The sequence below is a fragment of the Chenopodium album genome, chromosome 11 (genome assembly GCF_948465745.1).
Source record: "Chenopodium album chromosome 11, dcCheAlbu1.1, whole genome shotgun sequence".
Lineage (NCBI taxonomy): Eukaryota > Viridiplantae > Streptophyta > Magnoliopsida > Caryophyllales > Amaranthaceae > Chenopodium > Chenopodium album.
This window is the reverse complement of record NC_137844.1, coordinates 42,041,932-42,061,613: the sequence shown is the minus strand read 5'-3', so window position 1 is coordinate 42,061,613 and position 19,682 is coordinate 42,041,932. Positions and strand designations below refer to the sequence as shown.

The 19,682-nt window shown below is 33.3% G+C and overlaps 1 protein-coding gene across 1 annotated transcript in view; it reads right to left on the bottom strand.

Moving 5' to 3' along the window:
• The window catches only part of LOC145567581 (signal peptide peptidase-like 5), a 28,829-nt gene extending 13,394 nt beyond the window's left edge, over window positions 1–15,435 (bottom strand). Inside the window, exons 1-6 of the mRNA XM_081626892.1 lie at window positions 15,194–15,435; window positions 12,694–12,849; window positions 8,109–8,220; window positions 3,259–3,378; window positions 2,886–3,043; window positions 405–575 (exon numbers count right to left, since the gene is read on the bottom strand). Coding sequence (XP_081483018.1) covers window positions 405–575; window positions 2,886–3,043; window positions 3,259–3,378; window positions 8,109–8,220; window positions 12,694–12,849; window positions 15,194–15,307 — 831 coding nt within the window. The 5' untranslated portion in view covers window positions 15,308–15,435. The remainder of the gene's footprint in view (window positions 1–404; window positions 576–2,885; window positions 3,044–3,258; window positions 3,379–8,108; window positions 8,221–12,693; window positions 12,850–15,193) is intronic.
• Window positions 15,436–19,682: the final 4,247 nt, after the last annotated feature.

The window sequence follows — 19,682 nt, the reverse complement described above, 5'->3', positions numbered from 1 at the left end:
ACAATTTATGGACAGCAGAAGCATTTAAAATTATAGCATCCAAAATTTTACCATTTCCATAATTTATAATTTTAAATTATCTATGTAATTTATGCATAAGTATTAATTTTGATCTCTGTAACTTATACTTTGTGATAACTTTGTTCATAGTTTGCTAGGAACACGACATTTGGCATGCAAGAGGAAAGCCAGGTGCAGATACATGTGCACACAAGTTCTGCTATTTACATGGAAAGTAGATAGTTACATATATCCTTAGAGTTAAACAATATATTCATCATGTATTGACCTGAGGTTGGAGGGAAGAAATTCTCAACTCAAGTAGTATTCTACATTCCAGCACTAGCCAAAGAAAAATTGTAGCAGTCAATAGCAGATAAGAATTGTCAGAAACCAGATATTACCTCAGAACCTCCGATGAGGAACATAATAATCAGCACAATGACGAACCATGATGACATAAAAAAATATAATAGCAGCAGGAACGCTGAAGCCACAATGAGAAACACCACAGCACCCATCACATTTATGTCAAGTGTATCCAGCTCAGAATCATCCTTGGCTGCAGAAGATTCCTGTAAGATTATAAAGGAATTTAATTGATGAATATAGACAATTCATTCCAAGATATCAATTTATAAGAGGATTAACAATTAGAAGACTCCTAGTTAATTTTCTAAATTATATGTCACCTTAGATAAAGGTCTAGAATTTTGACCTCCCAATCTTCTTTAAATCTTCTAAAATTTGGACTCCAAGTATTTTTACATATGTAATATTAATATACCTTAAAGATACAAAACCAATTTTAGAGCATAAATTACACTGGAACATTAATATACCTTAAAGATACAAAACCAATTTTAGAGCATAAATTACACTGGAACACAAAGTCATAGGTGAAACAACTTCAAATCCAAAAGCGACCAAGATTTGAACTCTTGGAGCACTACAAGGTTTTACTTATAGTTGGTCATCCTAATATCACTGACTTAAAATAAATCATGACAATGAGTGAAGCCCTTCAACTACAGGAACTCCCCATTCAGCCCAAACCTTATTTCTTCGTAATGACAAAAGGGGGGAGGGGGTAGAAATAATGAAATAAGTTAGTTAGAAGAAAGGGCAAGGTAGCTAATTGATACTCCACTCTATCCTGAAGCTACCTAACTAGATGTTCAGTTCTTGAAAATTTCAACTATTTCTTATAGATCACAATACCCAAGAGACAGCAGCAAAACACCTACCATAACAGCTTAGTTCCCTTGTATTTCCAAATTGTAAACTACTAGCATCATAAGAATAATTCTTCAACCCAAAGAAAAATGTGCTATCTTCCATCCGTATGAAATCATCGTAAGGTTCCCACCTTATGACTTTATGAGACACCAAGGTAAGTTAACTGTAGACATCCAAGTGGTTGATATTGAAATGAAGCAAGATAAGAAAGGTGGGAATACTTTCCCAAGTTTAAAGACTGAAACCAAGCGAAATGCCTGAAGAAGTGAGGACATGATCGAACTCTAAAAGTTAGGAAACCGATAATGTTGCTTGTGTAAATGACATATTACAAATGAAATCCCTACTTTAAGGCCCTGTACGGAGTGTATGCTACTAGGCTACTAGCAATCTTATCCATAACAAGACACCCTAGCACCCAAGCATACCTCACAAATCCAACCCAGCTCCTCTGGGCTGCACATTAACTATTATGAAAAAGAAAGCCCACCCCAGAAGCAATTTTTCTATCTAATCCCAAAATCCTTTACAATGTAACAACTTATTTTAGAGACTCTAACTTATCTCAAGGCTTAAGCCTTCAAAGGCTAAAACATAATGTCCCAATCATTTTGCTAAATGTCATCAACCAACACATTGGCCATAGTACATTACAACAAACTACACAAACATATATAATATAAATTTAAGAATGAAATAAAATTACGAAAATAAAAGGCATTACTTAGTTTAACCCTAAAACACTAGTATAACTAGCCAAGTTGTAAAAAAATATGAATTGTTTTCCCAACAAAAAAGTTAGCATTTGTAAAACAAGAGATTTATCATTCAAACAAATAATACGAGATTTTCAATAACATTTAACATTTGTTATGGGGTAAATAATACCTCCGTATGTTCTACTCACTTACTATAGATGCGCAATTCAAAAAATTGTTGAAGAATGTGAGTAGGTGTAAGATAAAATAAGAGAGAGAATGTAAAAATGTGGGTTTGTGTAAGAAAAAAGGTGAATAAAGTGAGAGAGTATGAATTGTGTAAATATCGAAGGCTGAAGGGGTAAGATGGTAAAAAGGGTATGCCATAATAGAATAAAGCAAAGTAAGTAGAACATAAAAGAACGGCTTAAATTGGAAAGTGAGCAGAACAAAAAATGATGGAGGGAGTAGTTATTTGTATTAAAACCCATGAAAAGCATTTTGAAATCAACCATCTGTTTATCATCAACATATAACAGAGAACCTTAACTTTAGATTTTGTTTATTTTCTATCAAGCATATACCAAATTTACACCATAGGCTTATTGAAATTGACAAACAAAAGAAAAAGAAGCAACATAGAAGAAATGTACAAAGGATAACCCTACTAGACTGAAGTAAGAATTATGTTTGTATTGTAATAGAGAGGGAAAAGATAATTTAAAATCAGAGTGTTTTTTTTTTTTTTTTTTTTTTTGAAAAAGGTTGCCCTTCCTGCCTTTCATAAAATTCCAAGAACAAAAAAGAGCTTATACCCAAACATTATATAGACTACTTTGTCCTCATAGAACATGTAATTTGAGAAGTAGGTAAAACTACACGAAAAAATATACTTCCAGACAAGACAAGCACAGTAGTTCAAATTTAAATGAGATTTAAGTAGTAAACCTTCCGTGACAGTTCATCATAGCTTTCATCAGTCTGCTCCTGTACACATAGATCCGGCCAGATGCAAGCAATTGTAAGTGTTGCAACAGCTATAACCCATAATAAGGTCCTAGGGAGATCAATAACTGGACGTTTTAGCAAGTCTATTTGCAGCTCCACTGGAAATAAATCCCAAAAAAGAAATAAGGGAAAAGGACATCAGTACAGGTTAAAGAGGTTAAGCAGCAGAAGACTATCACCCAACTTTAACCATAGTTATTCTTACTGCGACTGGAATATGGCAAAGGCTAACTCTTTGTCCCTCCTAACACCTATATACCTTTATTTAGCGATTAAATTTCCAAAAATTCATTTATGAAAAGGTTACAAGTACCTCGATTCCTTGCTTCAATAGCTTTGCTAAGAATTTCTCCTCTGGATTTTAAAATCATGACGACAGGAATAGTAATGTTCAAATCAGTTACATTCTTCGAACACGCCATTTCATCTAGTTCTGCAAGGCAAGAAAAATACTCCATATTAACATATAAAAGACATACAGCTTTATATTTTGTTTCATAATGTCACTATACAAATTTAAGGTGTTAGTTATTTTACCCTTCAAATTTATTCTATTTTGCAATATTGAATATAAGTGTATATGGTTTCACTGACTGCTCATTTAGATTCACTAAAATTTGAAATGGAGGAAGAAAATGGCGATGACAAATAATCTGCAAATTTTCAACCTTGTATATGCATGGGAGAGGAAACTAGAAAAGGGAAAATGATAGAAAGGCTTCAATATAGGTTCTTCGCGTGTATAATCCACCCAATTTTTTTATCATTATTTTTTAATTGTTTGTATGTTGGGGCAGTAAGACTTGGAAGGGGAGAACTAATGAGAGAAAGGAGCAGACTTGTAAGTATACTATTCTTTTACTCTTTTAATTTCCGGCGGGGAAAGGGGGGGGGGGGGTTGAGGGGGAGTTAAAGTTGATGGTAAGTATTATCGTTAAACTGCTCTGATACAAATTATACATGTATGTCTTCTTTCCCTCAACATCGAAGTTAGTATCTAAATAGTGTAAACTTCAAATTGTTGCATTTATTTATTTCTACAATTCCTTTTCCCATTAGTCTATATCCAACGCACTATCTTCTTACCATGGAGTTTTACCAAATTGTTCAATGCATAAATGATAAGGTCACAGACTTACTCCCTCTGTCCCAAAATAGGTTACTCAGTTCTCTTCAGCACACATGTATTGGAGAAAAAATATACTGTATTTGTAAAGTATGAAACTTTAATAAAAGTAGTGAGTACTAAAACTTAAGGAAAAAGATGGAGGGTAAGTGCAATAATACCATAATTTACAAAATTATCATTGATGGTGGGTAACTCACATGGGATTTAGAAAAAAAGAGAAAGTAATAAGGATATTGGGGTAATTTAACCCAACAAGAAGAAAGAAATACGATTAATTGACTGCTGAGAAAGTGTAGGGAAATATAGTATTTGGGATAAAATAAAACAAATGAACGGATAAGGTATTATGTGACGGAGGAAATATTATTTTTAGTACAATTTTTTTTTAAAATAAAAAATTTATATTGAAAATTTTATTGTAAAATATGGGTATAAGTGACATTAATAAGTACATTTTCCATCCCAAAATATGAGTTGCTATATTTTTCATTATTAATCTACAAAAGATATGAACTATGCACTATTTTTGAGCCATTCTCCAAATGAAATAAAATGGGAGCAATCTGAAATACTATGTCAAAGAGTTTTTCACTGGAAGACCAAAAAAGAGACCCAAAGACCAGTTTTCAATATTTTTGTACAGATTTTTATAATAGCATGGAATCAAAAAGATATAAATAAAAGAAAACTAATTGGATGTCGTTTTTGAAAGCCTAATATGAAATAGCGCGATCAAGAAGTCAACAGCTTTTCTCAGACTCATAATGTATAAACCTTCCAACACACTGCCTCCGTTTTTCTGAATTGCACGTTGACCCGGGTGGAGTTTTAGGTACGAGTTGAATTTGCTAAAATTTTATGTATGTGGGGCTTGTTGGGGTTAAAAGTTATAAAACTCAAGCTTGAGATGAGGAGAGAGAAAAGCTTAAGCAGCAAGTATACACCCATACCCAAGAAATGAATGTCTCGGAAGCTGGCGATCTGTCACCGGTTGTTCCTTCCTTCAATCTTCTGTGGCATGGTTAGATTCTAGTCGATAAGATAATTTTATTTTAAACTTGTAATTGTCTTTGATGAACTTTCAATAATTTTCTTGTTGGCTGATTATAATAGTGTTTAAATAAAGGATGCAATTGTCGTCATCAATTGAGTTCGATGTGAAATTACTGCCGGCCATGATCTTCTTCTCCTCTATCTCCTGTTTCTTCTTTTCACAGTAAGTTCGTTCCTTTAAGGGTTTGACTGTCCAAGTACTATTTATCCTATTTTTTTCATCATATGAAAAAGAGTGTTCTCTCATAGTGGGAGATGCCATGCTTTTTTAATCCTAAACACTGATCAGATGTAATGTTGCAGAATTTAATTGCTTGCGCTTCCTTTACGAAATATAAATGTTTTTTTTTTAAGTAACTACATAAAACTTAACGTGACATATTAAATAAATAAAAAGTCAAAGTGATTATAGACTAAGAATCCATTCTAAAAGTTAACCAAGCATTAATATTGGATATAGAAACCATTCCAACATAATTCCAAGTTTCCAACAACTTTAGGTTGGTATGGGGTTTTTGATTCCATAGCACTCTGGTATGGATATCCATACCAATCCATCACAGCTCAATGAACCAAACGTCCCCTAAAAAAGTATGAATAGGGACCATGTGATGAGAGAAATAATAAAATAGTGTAGTATATTTCCATTTAGGGACCACAGCTCATATTACTTCCTCTGTTTCTATTTACTTGACCCATAGCCTTTGGCACAATATTTAAGAAGAGGAGAGAGAAATAGTATTTGGTGCACATGGTTCACCTTATTACCCTCAAAAGTTGTACCCCACATGCACTTTATGAAGGTCTTTAGATAATTTGTTTACCAAAATCTTACCAATTATAGTATGGGTCAAGTAATATGACATTTCCATTTTAGGAATGTTAGTCATGTAAATAGAAACGGAGGAAGTATTACATTAGAAAAAAAATCCGTTTTAGGGAAGTGTTGCGGAGGAGGGTATTAGAGAAGAGAATAAATCATTATAAATTTTTTATGTATAATTTTAAACAAAATACGGGTCCAGTCCAACATCGACTTTTAAAGGGTTTTGGAAAAAACAAGACTAGAGACCAGAAAATTTGACTTCGCAAATAGACCGGATCGGTTTTCTTCGTTCTAGCCCATTCTATTTGTCAAGTGCGGACTAGGTTTTTAAACACCCCGGCGGATCCAACAAGGATCTGAAAGAAGCCCAACACTCAAAATTCCTACACGCATAGCACCATCAAAGATGTTGGTGGATTTTTGCTCATAGCAGCAAGGCAACAACAGCAAGAGTTCATGAAGACGGTGAAATATTCAAGCAATTAGAGATAGAAGAACAAGAGATAGGAGAATATCAGAATAATGGGGTTCTTTGAGAAGATGTGGCTAAATTAGTATAGTATCAATAGAGTTTCAGGAGTAGCATTTTACTAAATCAGTATCATATCTGAATCCATGGTAGCAGATTCACAGCAGCAAACAGTGAATAGAAGAAGAAGAAGAAGAAGAGACTAGCAGTCCAACAAGAAGTCGACGCAACTTGGTTTCAACTGTGATTGCTCTTGAATTTTTTCCATTAGTCTTAGAATCCATCTTCCTTTTTCTTTGTATTTTCCTTAGGTGATGCAAACTAATAGTTTAGGGTAGTTATTTTTTAATTGTATTTTATACCATTCATGGAATTGTATTTTGCTATTTTTCTTCCAATTGTATTATAAACTATTCATGCAATTGATTTTCCAATTGGTTATTGAATAATATTTACAGATTGCTTCTTTTCATTACATTGATATTCACATGTTATTAAATTAGAGAATTCTTTGAATTAGAATTTTGTTTTTTCAATTCTTGATTCTTAGTATGCTTGGCTAACTCTTTGTAAGGTATGTAGATATATGAAGCAATGAATTATTGAATTGTGAGAATGAAAGGTGTAACTATAGTTACTCCCTCTGTTCCCAAAGCTCAACTCACTTTCTTTATTTTCAGTGTTTCAGAAGTTTGATTCACATTTACTTTATTCCATTTTCGTAAATATCTTTTACTACCTTTCCACTCACTCTTTTTTACTTTATCCACCTTTAACCTTTCCTAGAAAAAAGAGTCTGGCCAGTCTGCAGTGAGTGAATAAGTAAGTTGAAGTTTCGGGAACAGATATTATTATTGACTATTCGTTACTTAGATTCTTAATTTACTACATTATTTCCTTCTTATTGATTCGGATTGTTAGTCCTTCATGTTTTTAAATCATAGGGTTCAGATGAATCCAATCCAATTCTCTAAGCAATCGACCTTAGATTTCCCTATACATGATTAGGACGTTGAAGATAGGTAATTTTAGCAGACACGCAACAATCGTATCAATATACATGGCAATTCCTTAATTATTGGTTTCTTTGCTTTTAGACCTAAGGTTAAATTACATTTTTATTAATTAACATGACATTTTTTTACACCAGAGTTTCCTCCTTTGTTTCAATAAAGGAAGCCTGACAACTCATCTTCTCTTTCTTCCTCTTCCCAATACAATCCATACCCATCAGCAATTATAAAACAATATGACCTTGAAAATATTGGACTCAAGGAAAAATCAACAAAACATTAATTGTCCTCACGAACATCACTACAAGTACATCTTATGCTGCTACCCTTTTGGAAGAAACAGTTTAGCCAGTAACTAGGAAAAAATAAGCCATAGAAAAAGAAGGAAACATGTAGCATAGATAGATTTCTTCCAGCCACTATTGCAAACAAAAAGACATTCTTTTGCGTACATTGTGTATTTTACTCGCTCATCTTCATAATGATTGTATTTTTTTTTTCCTGTCTATGCATAGCTCAATTTCAAGCAACATATACTTTTCATTTGCAAAAACTCAATTAGGACAAACACTGACTAGAAAGAGTATGAAAACAAAAGATTAAAAATGTACAGACAATAACTGATTGACACCCTGCAAGCTAATAAAAAAAGAAAGTGAAAAGGAAATCCAACCATCTTGGTTATTTATGAGCACCAAAGCTGCAGCACCACCGGATTGAGCAACTTTGGCCTTGATTGTGTATTCACATTCCCCCCGATTAGAGAGTGCAACTGATTGACTAACCTGGAAGATAAAATTTTGTCTCAGTCAAATAAACTATACAGTTTCAATAATATTTTTAAGAAAGACAAACAAGAGGGAACAAACAATAAAGCACGGGAAACTGCTTCACATATTCCCATCAAGTTCAATTCTTCTTATTTATTCATCAATATATGTTCTCACATTTTCTTAGTCATCTTGATGTCTTTCAGATTAGATCCTCATGTAACTCAGACTCGGCTAATAGTGTCAAACATAGGTACATGTCCAGCTATGGACATAGCCATTTTTTGAAATTTTTGTCTGATTTTGGTAAAAAATGAAGTGTCTAATTAATAGCTATATCAATGTCCGAATTCCAACAAGAGTACAGGAAGCGAAATGAAGAGTCGTCGTAACATTAAACCATCATAATTATTGCACAAACCAACCACCAAACAGTCCACCACTCTCATGCTTACCAAAGTAAACACCATATGCAATTCAAAAACAATTGTTCCCCAATCTCTCCAATCCCATAATGGAAAACACATTTCAATGATTTGTGGCCTTTAATGGCATGAGGTTTTACAAAAAAAATTACAATGAGGTAGCTCACCTTTTGATACTTACATACAGTTGTCCTACTATACAACCTTATTCATAATCACTTTTTTTGGCAATTAAAAAAAGTAAAGTACTAATATGTTTTTATTGATAAAAAATCAATTTATAGACATGAATGGGGGGATTAAAAAAAAAACCCTCAAAAGAGCTATATATACCATATATTTGCTTCCCTTATTTTGGGTATAAAGTTATAGGGTTTTAAAATGATAAAATATCGGTTGATTGGGATCATATATTCCAATTTTTTTCTTCCTATCAAGTTCCCTTTCTCTCACTATTATTTTCTCTTAAGTTGAATCCATACTCACCTAGCTATTTTTTTTCCCTTTACTTTTTCACTTGTGCATAAGTATGTGCAAAAGGCAATGAGGTAAGTATATAGGGGTAGGGTAGAGTCGTAGAGAGTGTCATTATTTACTCCTTTTCAAATTTAATTAGTCTCATTTGGGATGTAGAGAAATTTAGATGCAAATGGAATCGAATAATTTAACAATTTTTCTATACCTCAAAACATAATCATATATGGGATCTTGTTCACTTTATTCACTTGTTTTTTAAACACTCACTTTTTCTAAGCAATTCTAGAAACAAGAGTCTTCCATTTGTGAGTCGAGCTTTAAGAACAGAGGGAGTATAACTTATTCACATTCACTAACCATGGTCATATATTGTCCATACTTTGATAATATATAGCGAGCATATACAGCTTAAATGGCTTTATTTAATGCATTTACTTTAAACATTAGACCTATTTTCCATCTTTGCATTATTGATTAATATATATTTACTATATTACTTAAGCAACAAATTAACTTTTAAACTACACAAATGTGCATAATGCTAGTAGTAGAGCCATAAGTAAAGGGGACTTGCCAAAACTGAAATAATGTATAAAAATTTAGAACAAAAAGATAAAAGGGCTTTGTAGAAAGGGAGTAAAAAAAAATGGATGTAGTATTAGGTTAATGTGATTTATCATGATTAAAAAGTGAAGTAAGGAATTCTTAATCGGGTTTTTTTTTTCAAACAATAGAGGCATTTAGTGATTTACTTTTTGATGGCTAGATTGAACAATTTCAACAAAGGTTGTATAATAAGGTCACCTCAATGTAATTTACAAAAGGTGAGTCTACCTATTGGTAAATTTCCTCGATCCCCAATAGCCCCATATCATTCTAAATCACCCTCCTCTAAGTTCTCTTAGGTCTTCCGCCACCCCTCACAATATGAGCACTTTATTACTTCAAAATCTGCCTTTTTGGAGCCTCACTCGATTTTTGTCTTACATGGCAAAATCACCTTTAGGAGATTCTTCCCATCTTGTTCTCAATAGATTTAACCCCTACTTCTATATTAGCTTAGTTCCTACCAATCTTTTCTTGTACAGTTAGGCATCCAACACCCGCCACATTCATTGTATAAAAGTGACAATTATTCACGATTGACGTTTTGTACCATATAATAATACAAGCTTAATTGTCGTGTGGTAGATTTTTCCCTTCAATTCATAGCACATTAAAACCCCATAGCACTCTTCCACTTATATAAACATGTGTTTAAATAGATCCCAGATATTGGGAATAAATGAACCTTAGACAATTCTCCCATCCCTGCCTCCTTTTTTCTAACTCCACTAAACTTAAATTCCACATATCTCATCATAATTATGCTCAACCTAAAACCTAGAAATTCCAAATTTTTGTCTTCACAACTCCAACTTACTTTCCACATCTTCTTTTTCCTCGTCATAGTCGTCAATCAACACAATATCATCAACATACATCATGCACATCATCTTGAATTGAACTCGTTAATTCATCCATGACTACACCAAAAAGAAAAGGGCTAAGTGTTCAACCTTGTAATCCAATTTTAATAAGGAAATCTTCTATCTTCCCAACACTGGTTCGCACACTCATGCTATCTCCAAGTTAATTGTCTGAAATGATTTCAATATATATTTTGGCGAAAAGTTTTTCCTTTTAGTCAACCAAAATATCTTCCTTGGCACCTTATCATCTGTCTTTTCCAGATCAATGGAAAACTATAAGTAAATCCTTCTTCTTATCCCAATAGTCCTCCATTAGTTATCTCATAAGATGCAATGCCTCCATAGCTATCATTGCACGCATAAAGCCAAACTGGTTCTTCAAAATCTTCACACTTCTCCTTGAGCTTTGTTTAATCACTAAATCCCAAATTTTCACTGTAGAACTCATCAATTTGATCCTACGATAGTTAGCATTTGACATTGCCTTCGTTCTTAATTTCTTACACAAAGGGATTAGAGCATTTTTCCTCCTCTCCAATGGCTTCATATTATTTTTCTAATCATGTCGAAAAATGTTGTCGATATCTCAAACTTCAACAAATTTTTAACAGAAAAATAAATTCTTTCCATCATGCAAACCAGATTATAGTTTTATTGGATGAGCCTTCATGTACAGAAGTGACTAAAATAACATCAACAGTTTATCTTCTTCTTAATAATTACAAACCCTAGAAAAGAAAATATACTCCCCATTATCATCACACTCTTAAAGACACTAACATGCACTAAGAGTGAACATTTCTTGTAAGGGATTGAAATCCTCTGTGCCATTTCTTCGTACCAGGTGTGCCAGTTTTTTCTATTGGACTTTGTCACATATTTAATTCTATTATTTCTTTTCATTGTTGTGTTCAAATTGGAGAAACAAAAAAAAAAAACTTCAGACCTATCCTCCCCCCCCCCCCCCCCCCAACCTCCTCCTTCCTCCCCCTACCAGTCATCTTTCTATTCATCTCTAGTGGGAAAATCCTTTAAACAGCTAAAGCTACCTAACTTATAACCCCTTGTACAAAAAATAAAATAAAATTTTTAAAAAAATTATAATAACCCAAAGACTCCCCCTATTATCTCGGGTCACCAATCAAAGCTGGCCATCACCACGGTTGACTATAATTGAAATTTATGGTGAGGAATATTGTTTGAATGTGAAGGAAATTACTCCAGTTGTATGAGAGAGAATTTGATGAATACATTAATTTTGTGCTCGATTATGAATTTAAGGATGTGAATATGAAGGATATGAAGGGGTTTCATGGTGGTCATCGGTCTAGGTTTACAAGAAAGAGAGATAGTGAAGATTCAAAAAAAAGCTATATTTAGATTATTAATTGTATACATTTTGATATAAAAAGGGGTAAATATGATGATGTGGACCAAAGGTCAATAACATCAAGTGGTACATAAATGAGAGTTATGAGACATAAGAATGGGACAAAGGATTCGAACTCTCCATAAGTTTCAGCATTCATTTTCAGCTTTGAGCATTTTTGCAATTCATTCAAACACCTAAACACTTCAACCAGCCAGTCAGTTCCTGGTTGCACAAGCCAAAGTGTAACTCAAGCTACTTTTACCCTAGATTTTGACTTCTCACCAATCTGATCTTTCGGTTTTCTTCTAGACCAAATCAAAGTCACATTAATAATTGGGCTGACACAACCACCAGTGTAGTCATATTCAGAGAACCAATCAAAAACAATTACATCAATTATCTTTAATCAATTAATGTACTGATGTGACTACTTGGAAACTTGCAATTGAGTATAGGATACATCACAGAAACATTGATGAGTCTTGAGAACTTGATAGTGGACTTGTAAAAGGGAAATGATAAACAAGAAAAAAAGAAAAAAGGAAACTAAAAAAAAAAAACCCACAGGATCATACACATCAAAATTGATGGTACAAAGGACTTCATTGCTAAAATACAAAAAAGAAAGCTCTACAAAAACCAATCTTGTCTTCATTTCTACCCATCCCCCTCATGCGGAAAAAAAAAAAGATATTCAGAAGAAGATATGCTTAGGTTATGTTCAACTTAATGCAGCACTGACCTTCGATGTTAAATTAGAGCAACCATTCACGGGATTTGTTAATACAGCTGGTAATCTAGGACTGTTTTCCTCACGAGGAGGGTAAGGGCCAAAATCTGCAGTTAATGCCTTCAAAAGACCTTTTTCAACACCATTGATCCAGTATTTCACCTTAACCTGGAGAGATAAATGCACCAAACACATACATTAATAAAGACTCACATTAAAAAAAAGTAGCAGCACGGAAATTGTATAAGCACTGATAAAAGTTTAGAGGCTTGTATATACTGGAGGCAATGCATATGATTCGGACAAGGAGATGTTAAACTACAATAGAAGATACGTAAAATTAGACCAAACAAAATCCATACTGGATTTAATAACATTACATGTTATGGACTCCCTCATACCTTTACCCTTTCCTTTTCAATTCATCCTAACTCCCAAATCTACTTTGGGAACAACCCCACCAATATTTGAATCCCTATCTCTTCCCACTACTAACAATTTAGGGTCAAACACTCGCACACATATGCTCGCTCCTTCAATTAAAAAAGCACCCCACTAACTCATAATCTCAAACCACAATTACTTTTTAATAAAATAAAAATTGATAATAAAAAACAATTTATCTCGTAATACTATGTGTTATGATAAGAGTCATGACTGTTCAAGGATGGAGAATGTACAATTCTAGCAAACAGCCTACTAGTAAAAGTATCTTAAAGCATACTCCCTTCGTTTTCTTTAAGTGTTACACTTTGCCTGGCACATGGTTTTAGATAAATTAATTGATTTTAATATAAAAGATGTAAGTGGAGTATTTGAGGTATTAAAAAATTATAAGAAAAGATATTGGGGTTTATATTTTATTGAAAATTAAGAGATGTGAGAAGGGAAAAAATGATATAAATGTAGTAGTGGGTTTTAGCGGGGACCATGGGAGAAAAAAGAGATATTATGGGATAGTTTGCCAAAAATGGAAGTGTAACACTTATAAAAAAAACGGCTACATTTGGTAAGTGTAACACTTAAAAAAAAAAAAAAAAGGGAGGGATGCAATTGCGGTTAAAGAAAATTTAATGAGTAAAAAAAATCCACTTAAATGTAAGTATTACTGTTTGTTTTTTTGTTTTTTTTTTTTTTTACATTGTTAATTAGATTTCTTTTATTTACCATAATTTTAGCCATAATGAAAATAATGTAATCCATGGCTATTTATCAAGTAATAGAATAGGATAGTTAAAAAAAAAATACTAATATTTTATTAAATTTGGAGCTGGAAAGATAAACAAAATCTTTCTTTTAAATATTTCTTCCACTAGAATTTTGACATTGATTGATAACATAGCAAGAAAACTATTTGACATATTTTCTAACAAATTTCAACAACTAATGAATTATTGCAAAATATAATTATTAGACTATCCTAAAAGTCTTCCTCATGTCTCCTTTTAAATTTAATTAAATTTAAAATTATGGGGAAAAAAATAGTTTTTTTTTTTCTTTCATTATTTTTTCGTCTCTTTCCCTGATTTGATTGCCCATACCTAACGCCCCCTTAATACCTAAACTTGTACTCAACAAAAACTAAAAACATATACTACTATGTCTACTATAGTGTCATAGCTTTTCAAGGTGGAGCATGAGCCAAACTGAGCTAAGTTGACAATAATTTTTGTGTCAAGATGAACTTTTAAGTATTCACGAGCTAGATTTTACAATTTACAAGGAATCAAATCTATTTTGTTAAGCTAAATTTTAAGCTATGAAAGAGGATGTGATCTTAATTAAATTGACTTCAATTCGCTGAAAAGTGAAAAGTGTAGCTCCTCATTGCATAAACATTAAAGCACATTCACTAGGTCAATCAAAATTGCACCAAAAAAAAGAACTATGTAGGAATGCTAAACAAACCGTTAAAAATTTTGAAGACCCTGGATGAGTGTTACCTGATTCGCCCCAACCTCAAACGAACCACGAATCAGAAAATCAAAGCTAATCATATAATTCATACTAGTGACATGGTAATTATTGGTCCAATTTAACAAATTAGGTAGCCAATTGTGAACCCGAATCTCAACTAACGAATTAAATACTACTGTCTGGATACTGTATGCTAATATCTACAACGGTAAAGACCGCCGTAAAACTGAATTTCAACCACTGAGCTGAGCGCACCTCCACAATGATAACCCGGCATCAAAAATTTATTTAAGCCACGAAAATACAGCCAAATCTGCTTAAAAATAACCCTTTTCACCTTTGGATATGAATTTAGAATCTAATAATCAATAATTCTCAACAATATAACCAACTACAAAAATACTAGATTAAACCCAAATTCAAGGCAAACAAATAATAATTTCATTTCCATTGCAAGAAAAAAATGCAATCTACAAATTGAAATCAGAAATTACCATACCCCAATTGAACAATAAATTGATCAAATTGAAATTTTAAACCAAAATTGAGATCCAAAACACACAATTGAGGTACATTGACAAAAAATTGAGCTGACCTTCCGAGGTTTGTTGCTGCATTTGGAAGAAACGGCATCATCGGCCGCAAAAGCGATGGCTAAACCAACAACAAAGAGGAGCAACGTCCCCTTCAGACGCAGATGAATCGCCATTACCCAGAATTTCTTGATAAATTTTTATGGAAATTTTTTTTTTTTTTTTTTTTTTTGGGAAGTTGGGTTTTTGTTTTTCTTCCAAAGATGTTCAGAAACTGGAAAATGGTGGACGGAAACGTCGGAGGGGATGAGACGTGAGGATGGTTTATTAAAATAGGATGTCCGAATTTTTGGTAATCTTAAAAAAGTAAAAAATACTGTGGAGTAGTAATAAATGATTGAATGATTCATTTACATATTATGTACTCATTCCTTGTTTTTTTAAGTGTTATAATATGATCGGCATATAATTTTAGACAATTTAATTGACTTAAATAAAATAATAAGTAAGTGGGGTAGTTGGAGTATTAAAAAATTGTAAAAGAAAGATAGTGGAGTTAATAGTTTATTGAAAAGTAATAAATGTGAGAAAAAGATATAATAAAAAAAAAGTAGTAGTGAGTTTGGGTGGGGACCATGAGATGATAAAGATATAATATTTTAATATAGAGAGAGTAATATAATCACTTTTGTAATGATATAATCACATTTAATCAGTATCTGGATTATATAATCACTTTTATAATGATATAATCACATTTTGTATGACATATTAGATGGTTGGGTGCACAATAAGTTATTGTGCACTAGGTCTATTCTAGACTTTGTTGCATGAATTATTGATAAATGATGAAATATGAAAGAATATAGGAGAAAATATAGGTTGATCTTCTCATATTTGATTGACGAAATTTGTGAATTAAGGGGTTTGTCTTTTCATGCTATATGTTAAGTTGAAATCATAATTTAGAGGTTATCAAATCATTCTCTCCTCCGTAACTGTAATTGGAAAAGTTTTAATGGAGGAATCAAAGCTCGCGTACACTTTCAATGGAGGAGGACAATAAACCTTTCCCCTTAGGATTAAACATGCCCTAAATTTTATCTAGTTTTGACAAGGTTTTTTTTTAATTTGTAGGTGATTTGAGTATTTTACCCTAGTCACGTGGCCTAATAAGAGTGTGACACGTGTCACTCTATGGAAGTTTCAAAGAGACCAACCAGGGTGCAACACATGGCACGCAGAGAATGAAGGGAATTTGACAGCCTTCAAGGTCCATTCCCCAAGGCGCCATAAAACAGCGCATGTAATACCCGTATTTTTATACTTATTTTATTTTAAATAAGTATTTTGTGGGGTATTTAAATAATTTGAAATGAATTATTTATGACATTTTAATTATTTATTTTAAATAAGTTTGGAAATATTTTATAAAAGGAAAATTTATTTAATTAATTATTTATTAAGTTGGGATTTAATTTAGGAAAGTTTATTTTAGTAAAGTTTTATTAGGAAAGGGATTAGAAAAGATTAAAAAAGGGAAAGTTTAAGTAAGAAGGGTTTCTAGAGAAAGGGGTTTAAATATTCAACACTTGGACAAATTAAACTTTGCCCAGAGTGGGGAATACCCAAGGTAAACTTTCTCTCTCTTTTCCTTTATTTCTTTTTCTTTCTTTTTCCCCTTCCCCTTTTTCGGCACTCACCACCGCCGGCCACCACCACCACCAGTGGGCCGCCGGCCATCACCAACAGCAGCCGGCAGCAGCGGCAACTCCACCAGCAGCACGGCAGCAGCCGGCTGTGGTGTCGTGGCTGCTGTCCGGCCATCTCTTTTGGAAAAAAAAATTATTCTTTTTTTATTATTATTTTTCTTTTGTTTAATCCTAGATCTAATTATAAATTATGAGTTTTGTGATAGTTTTATGATGATTGATATTAAATACGAGGTGAATTAATTTTCAAATTTTAATTTAATTAAAAAGCCCCAATTTTTGAAACCCTAGATTTATAAATAATAGATTATTGAAGGAATATGATTTAGGGTGGTTTAAACCTTTAATTTAAGGGTTTTAAAGTATAATTACAGCAAGTTTTCATTAATTAATATTGCTGGAATTTTTGTTAGTATGCTAAAATTAAGTTTCTTGAAGGAATTTTGACTACTCATTAATTGGGATTAAAGTATGAGGTTTTAAATTAATTTTCAGCTTATTTTAATTAAATTATGAGTGATTTAATAAGAGTATATATTGCTGGAAATTTGTGTGGAGTAGATTTTAATGCCATATTATGATTTTGATTGTAGGAGATTTTGAAGTGAGTGATTTCTATTAGTCGTGGCGATTTTAAGATCGTATTCAAGGTACGTTCGAGTACTTGGTATTTATTTGGTGATATAGGATCATGCTAGGCTTTGAATAATTGATTCCAAATAGAATTATGATAGTTTTTTGTTGGAATTTATTATTTGGTTGATGTTGGCGATTGAATTATGAAGCATGGATTATTTGTGATGGATTATTGAATGGAAATAATTATTTTGGCATGTTGAATATGAACCACACTTTTATTTATGGCATGATAGAAAGCATGTTTAATTAAACTAAATGGTTAATTTGGTTTGGAATGGAATTTTATATTGGTTCATATAATTTTTATTGATGCTATAAGCATGAGGAAAGAGCTATTTAAGTGTCTTTGTACACGAGGAATAAATTATATTTTGGTCCCTTTGTGCACTTAAGGTGTTTTCAACACCGAGGGATAGGATTTGTGGCGTATTATGCGTTTAAGGTGCCTTTGACACCGAGGTAGATTTAAAAGGGTTCAACAATAAATATTATGTTGTCACTAATTATTCAAGAATTAAATTGGAATGTTTAATTGTTTGGATAATTATAATGTTCGAATATGTTATGGTTTGAGAGTCATCACCAAGTTTAATAATATGTAAATAATGTAAAGTGAAAGAGATTATGCACCAAAAATCTTGGAACGTATATACCTTGAGTATGAACATATTGGGGGAGTTATGGGGTTTTATATTTAACCATAACTTCTACTGGGAGTACAGGACGCTGTATTTTCCTTTTATTATTATGCGCAGGAATTCCGCCACTTACGAGTGGTTATTTTATACTGGCACGGTTAGCTCCCGTGCTAGTACCCCTTTATTGGGGCAGGTTAGGGGGAAACCCCGTTCGATGCGTAATTAATACTAAGTCTTTATTGTATGTTGTGTGCTTGTAAACAGGTGCAACGAGGTAAGTTCAGTGTTGATAGGTGAAAGCATGTTAGTGTGTTTAATTACGCTTATGTACTTAGCTTTGCTGATTGTGTGTTTGTTGGCCTTGTCTTTACCTTGGCCCTATGATGACCCATTTTTAATGGAGATTAGTGGAAACAAGTAGAGAGAAGCTTTTCAGGTGATGAAGTCTATTCATGATGGGCATGAGTGAAGAGCGAATCATGCTAGTTTCCATAAGTTTGCGATGTGTTATTGCTTTCATTATTTTATTATATTATGTTTGTGAGACCAACGTAAAGGTTTTGAATTGGTTCGGTTTTGTTAAGGGCCAACAATGGTTCCAAGTTGTAGGTTGACTTGTTTTACTTGTTGGGTTTCAATGAGTCCGACTCACCGCGGAAATAAAACCTGAGCCCAAGAACAAACTCACAATTAATATAACAAAATGCATAAATAACAAGAATAGAGAAAAGACTAAATCACCTTTGTAGCGTGCTTTGCTCAACCGGATGGAGCTCTTACTTGAGAAAGCCGAGCCTTGCAAATGGCAAGGACCTCCAACGAAGTCCACCCACAACTCAACCTGACCGGTCTACTACTTGGAGGTTAGCCAAGTCCGACCAAAAAGACTACCCGAGTAATTAATGAGCTTATAGGTTTTCTCTCAAGTAGAGATGCCTAATTGAGCTCTTACTCAAGTGAACAATCCCAAGGTATGCTTTGGCTATTTATAAGGAGTGCTTCCTTGTGAATTCCACTCATCTTTCAATGTGGGACTTTTTCACAAAAAGATCCCACATGGAAAGAATGTTGAATTTAATCCTTAGTTAAATAAACCAAGGAATAACTAAGTAACAAGTGTCACATGGTTAGGTGATGACCACTTCTTCACTTGCTCCCCAAGGCAACTCACATGCATTGTGAGCTAACCATGTGGCACCCAACCTTAAGCCCCAAGTTGGGTTCGGTTGGGCGTCCATGATCTGTCACCCGGGTCCGCGGCCCGTTGCCACATGGCACTGCCAACGTGGCACGCTGCTGTAGGGAATATTTCAAGCATCCCACACTTGAGCCCCACTGTGATCATACACTTAAGCATGGTGGCGTCCAAAGGGAAGGAAGCTAGTGTAAAAGAGTCGCCAACAAGTTTTAGGAACTTGTAAACCGTTCACAGGGTAAAGGTTACACCCTTTCACGATCCATGAGATCGCTAACTCCATAGTGGTCTGGAACCATGACTGGATATTCGGGGATGAAGGTACAAATCCAACCTAAAAGAGATTGAACCTGCCCTAATAATAGGC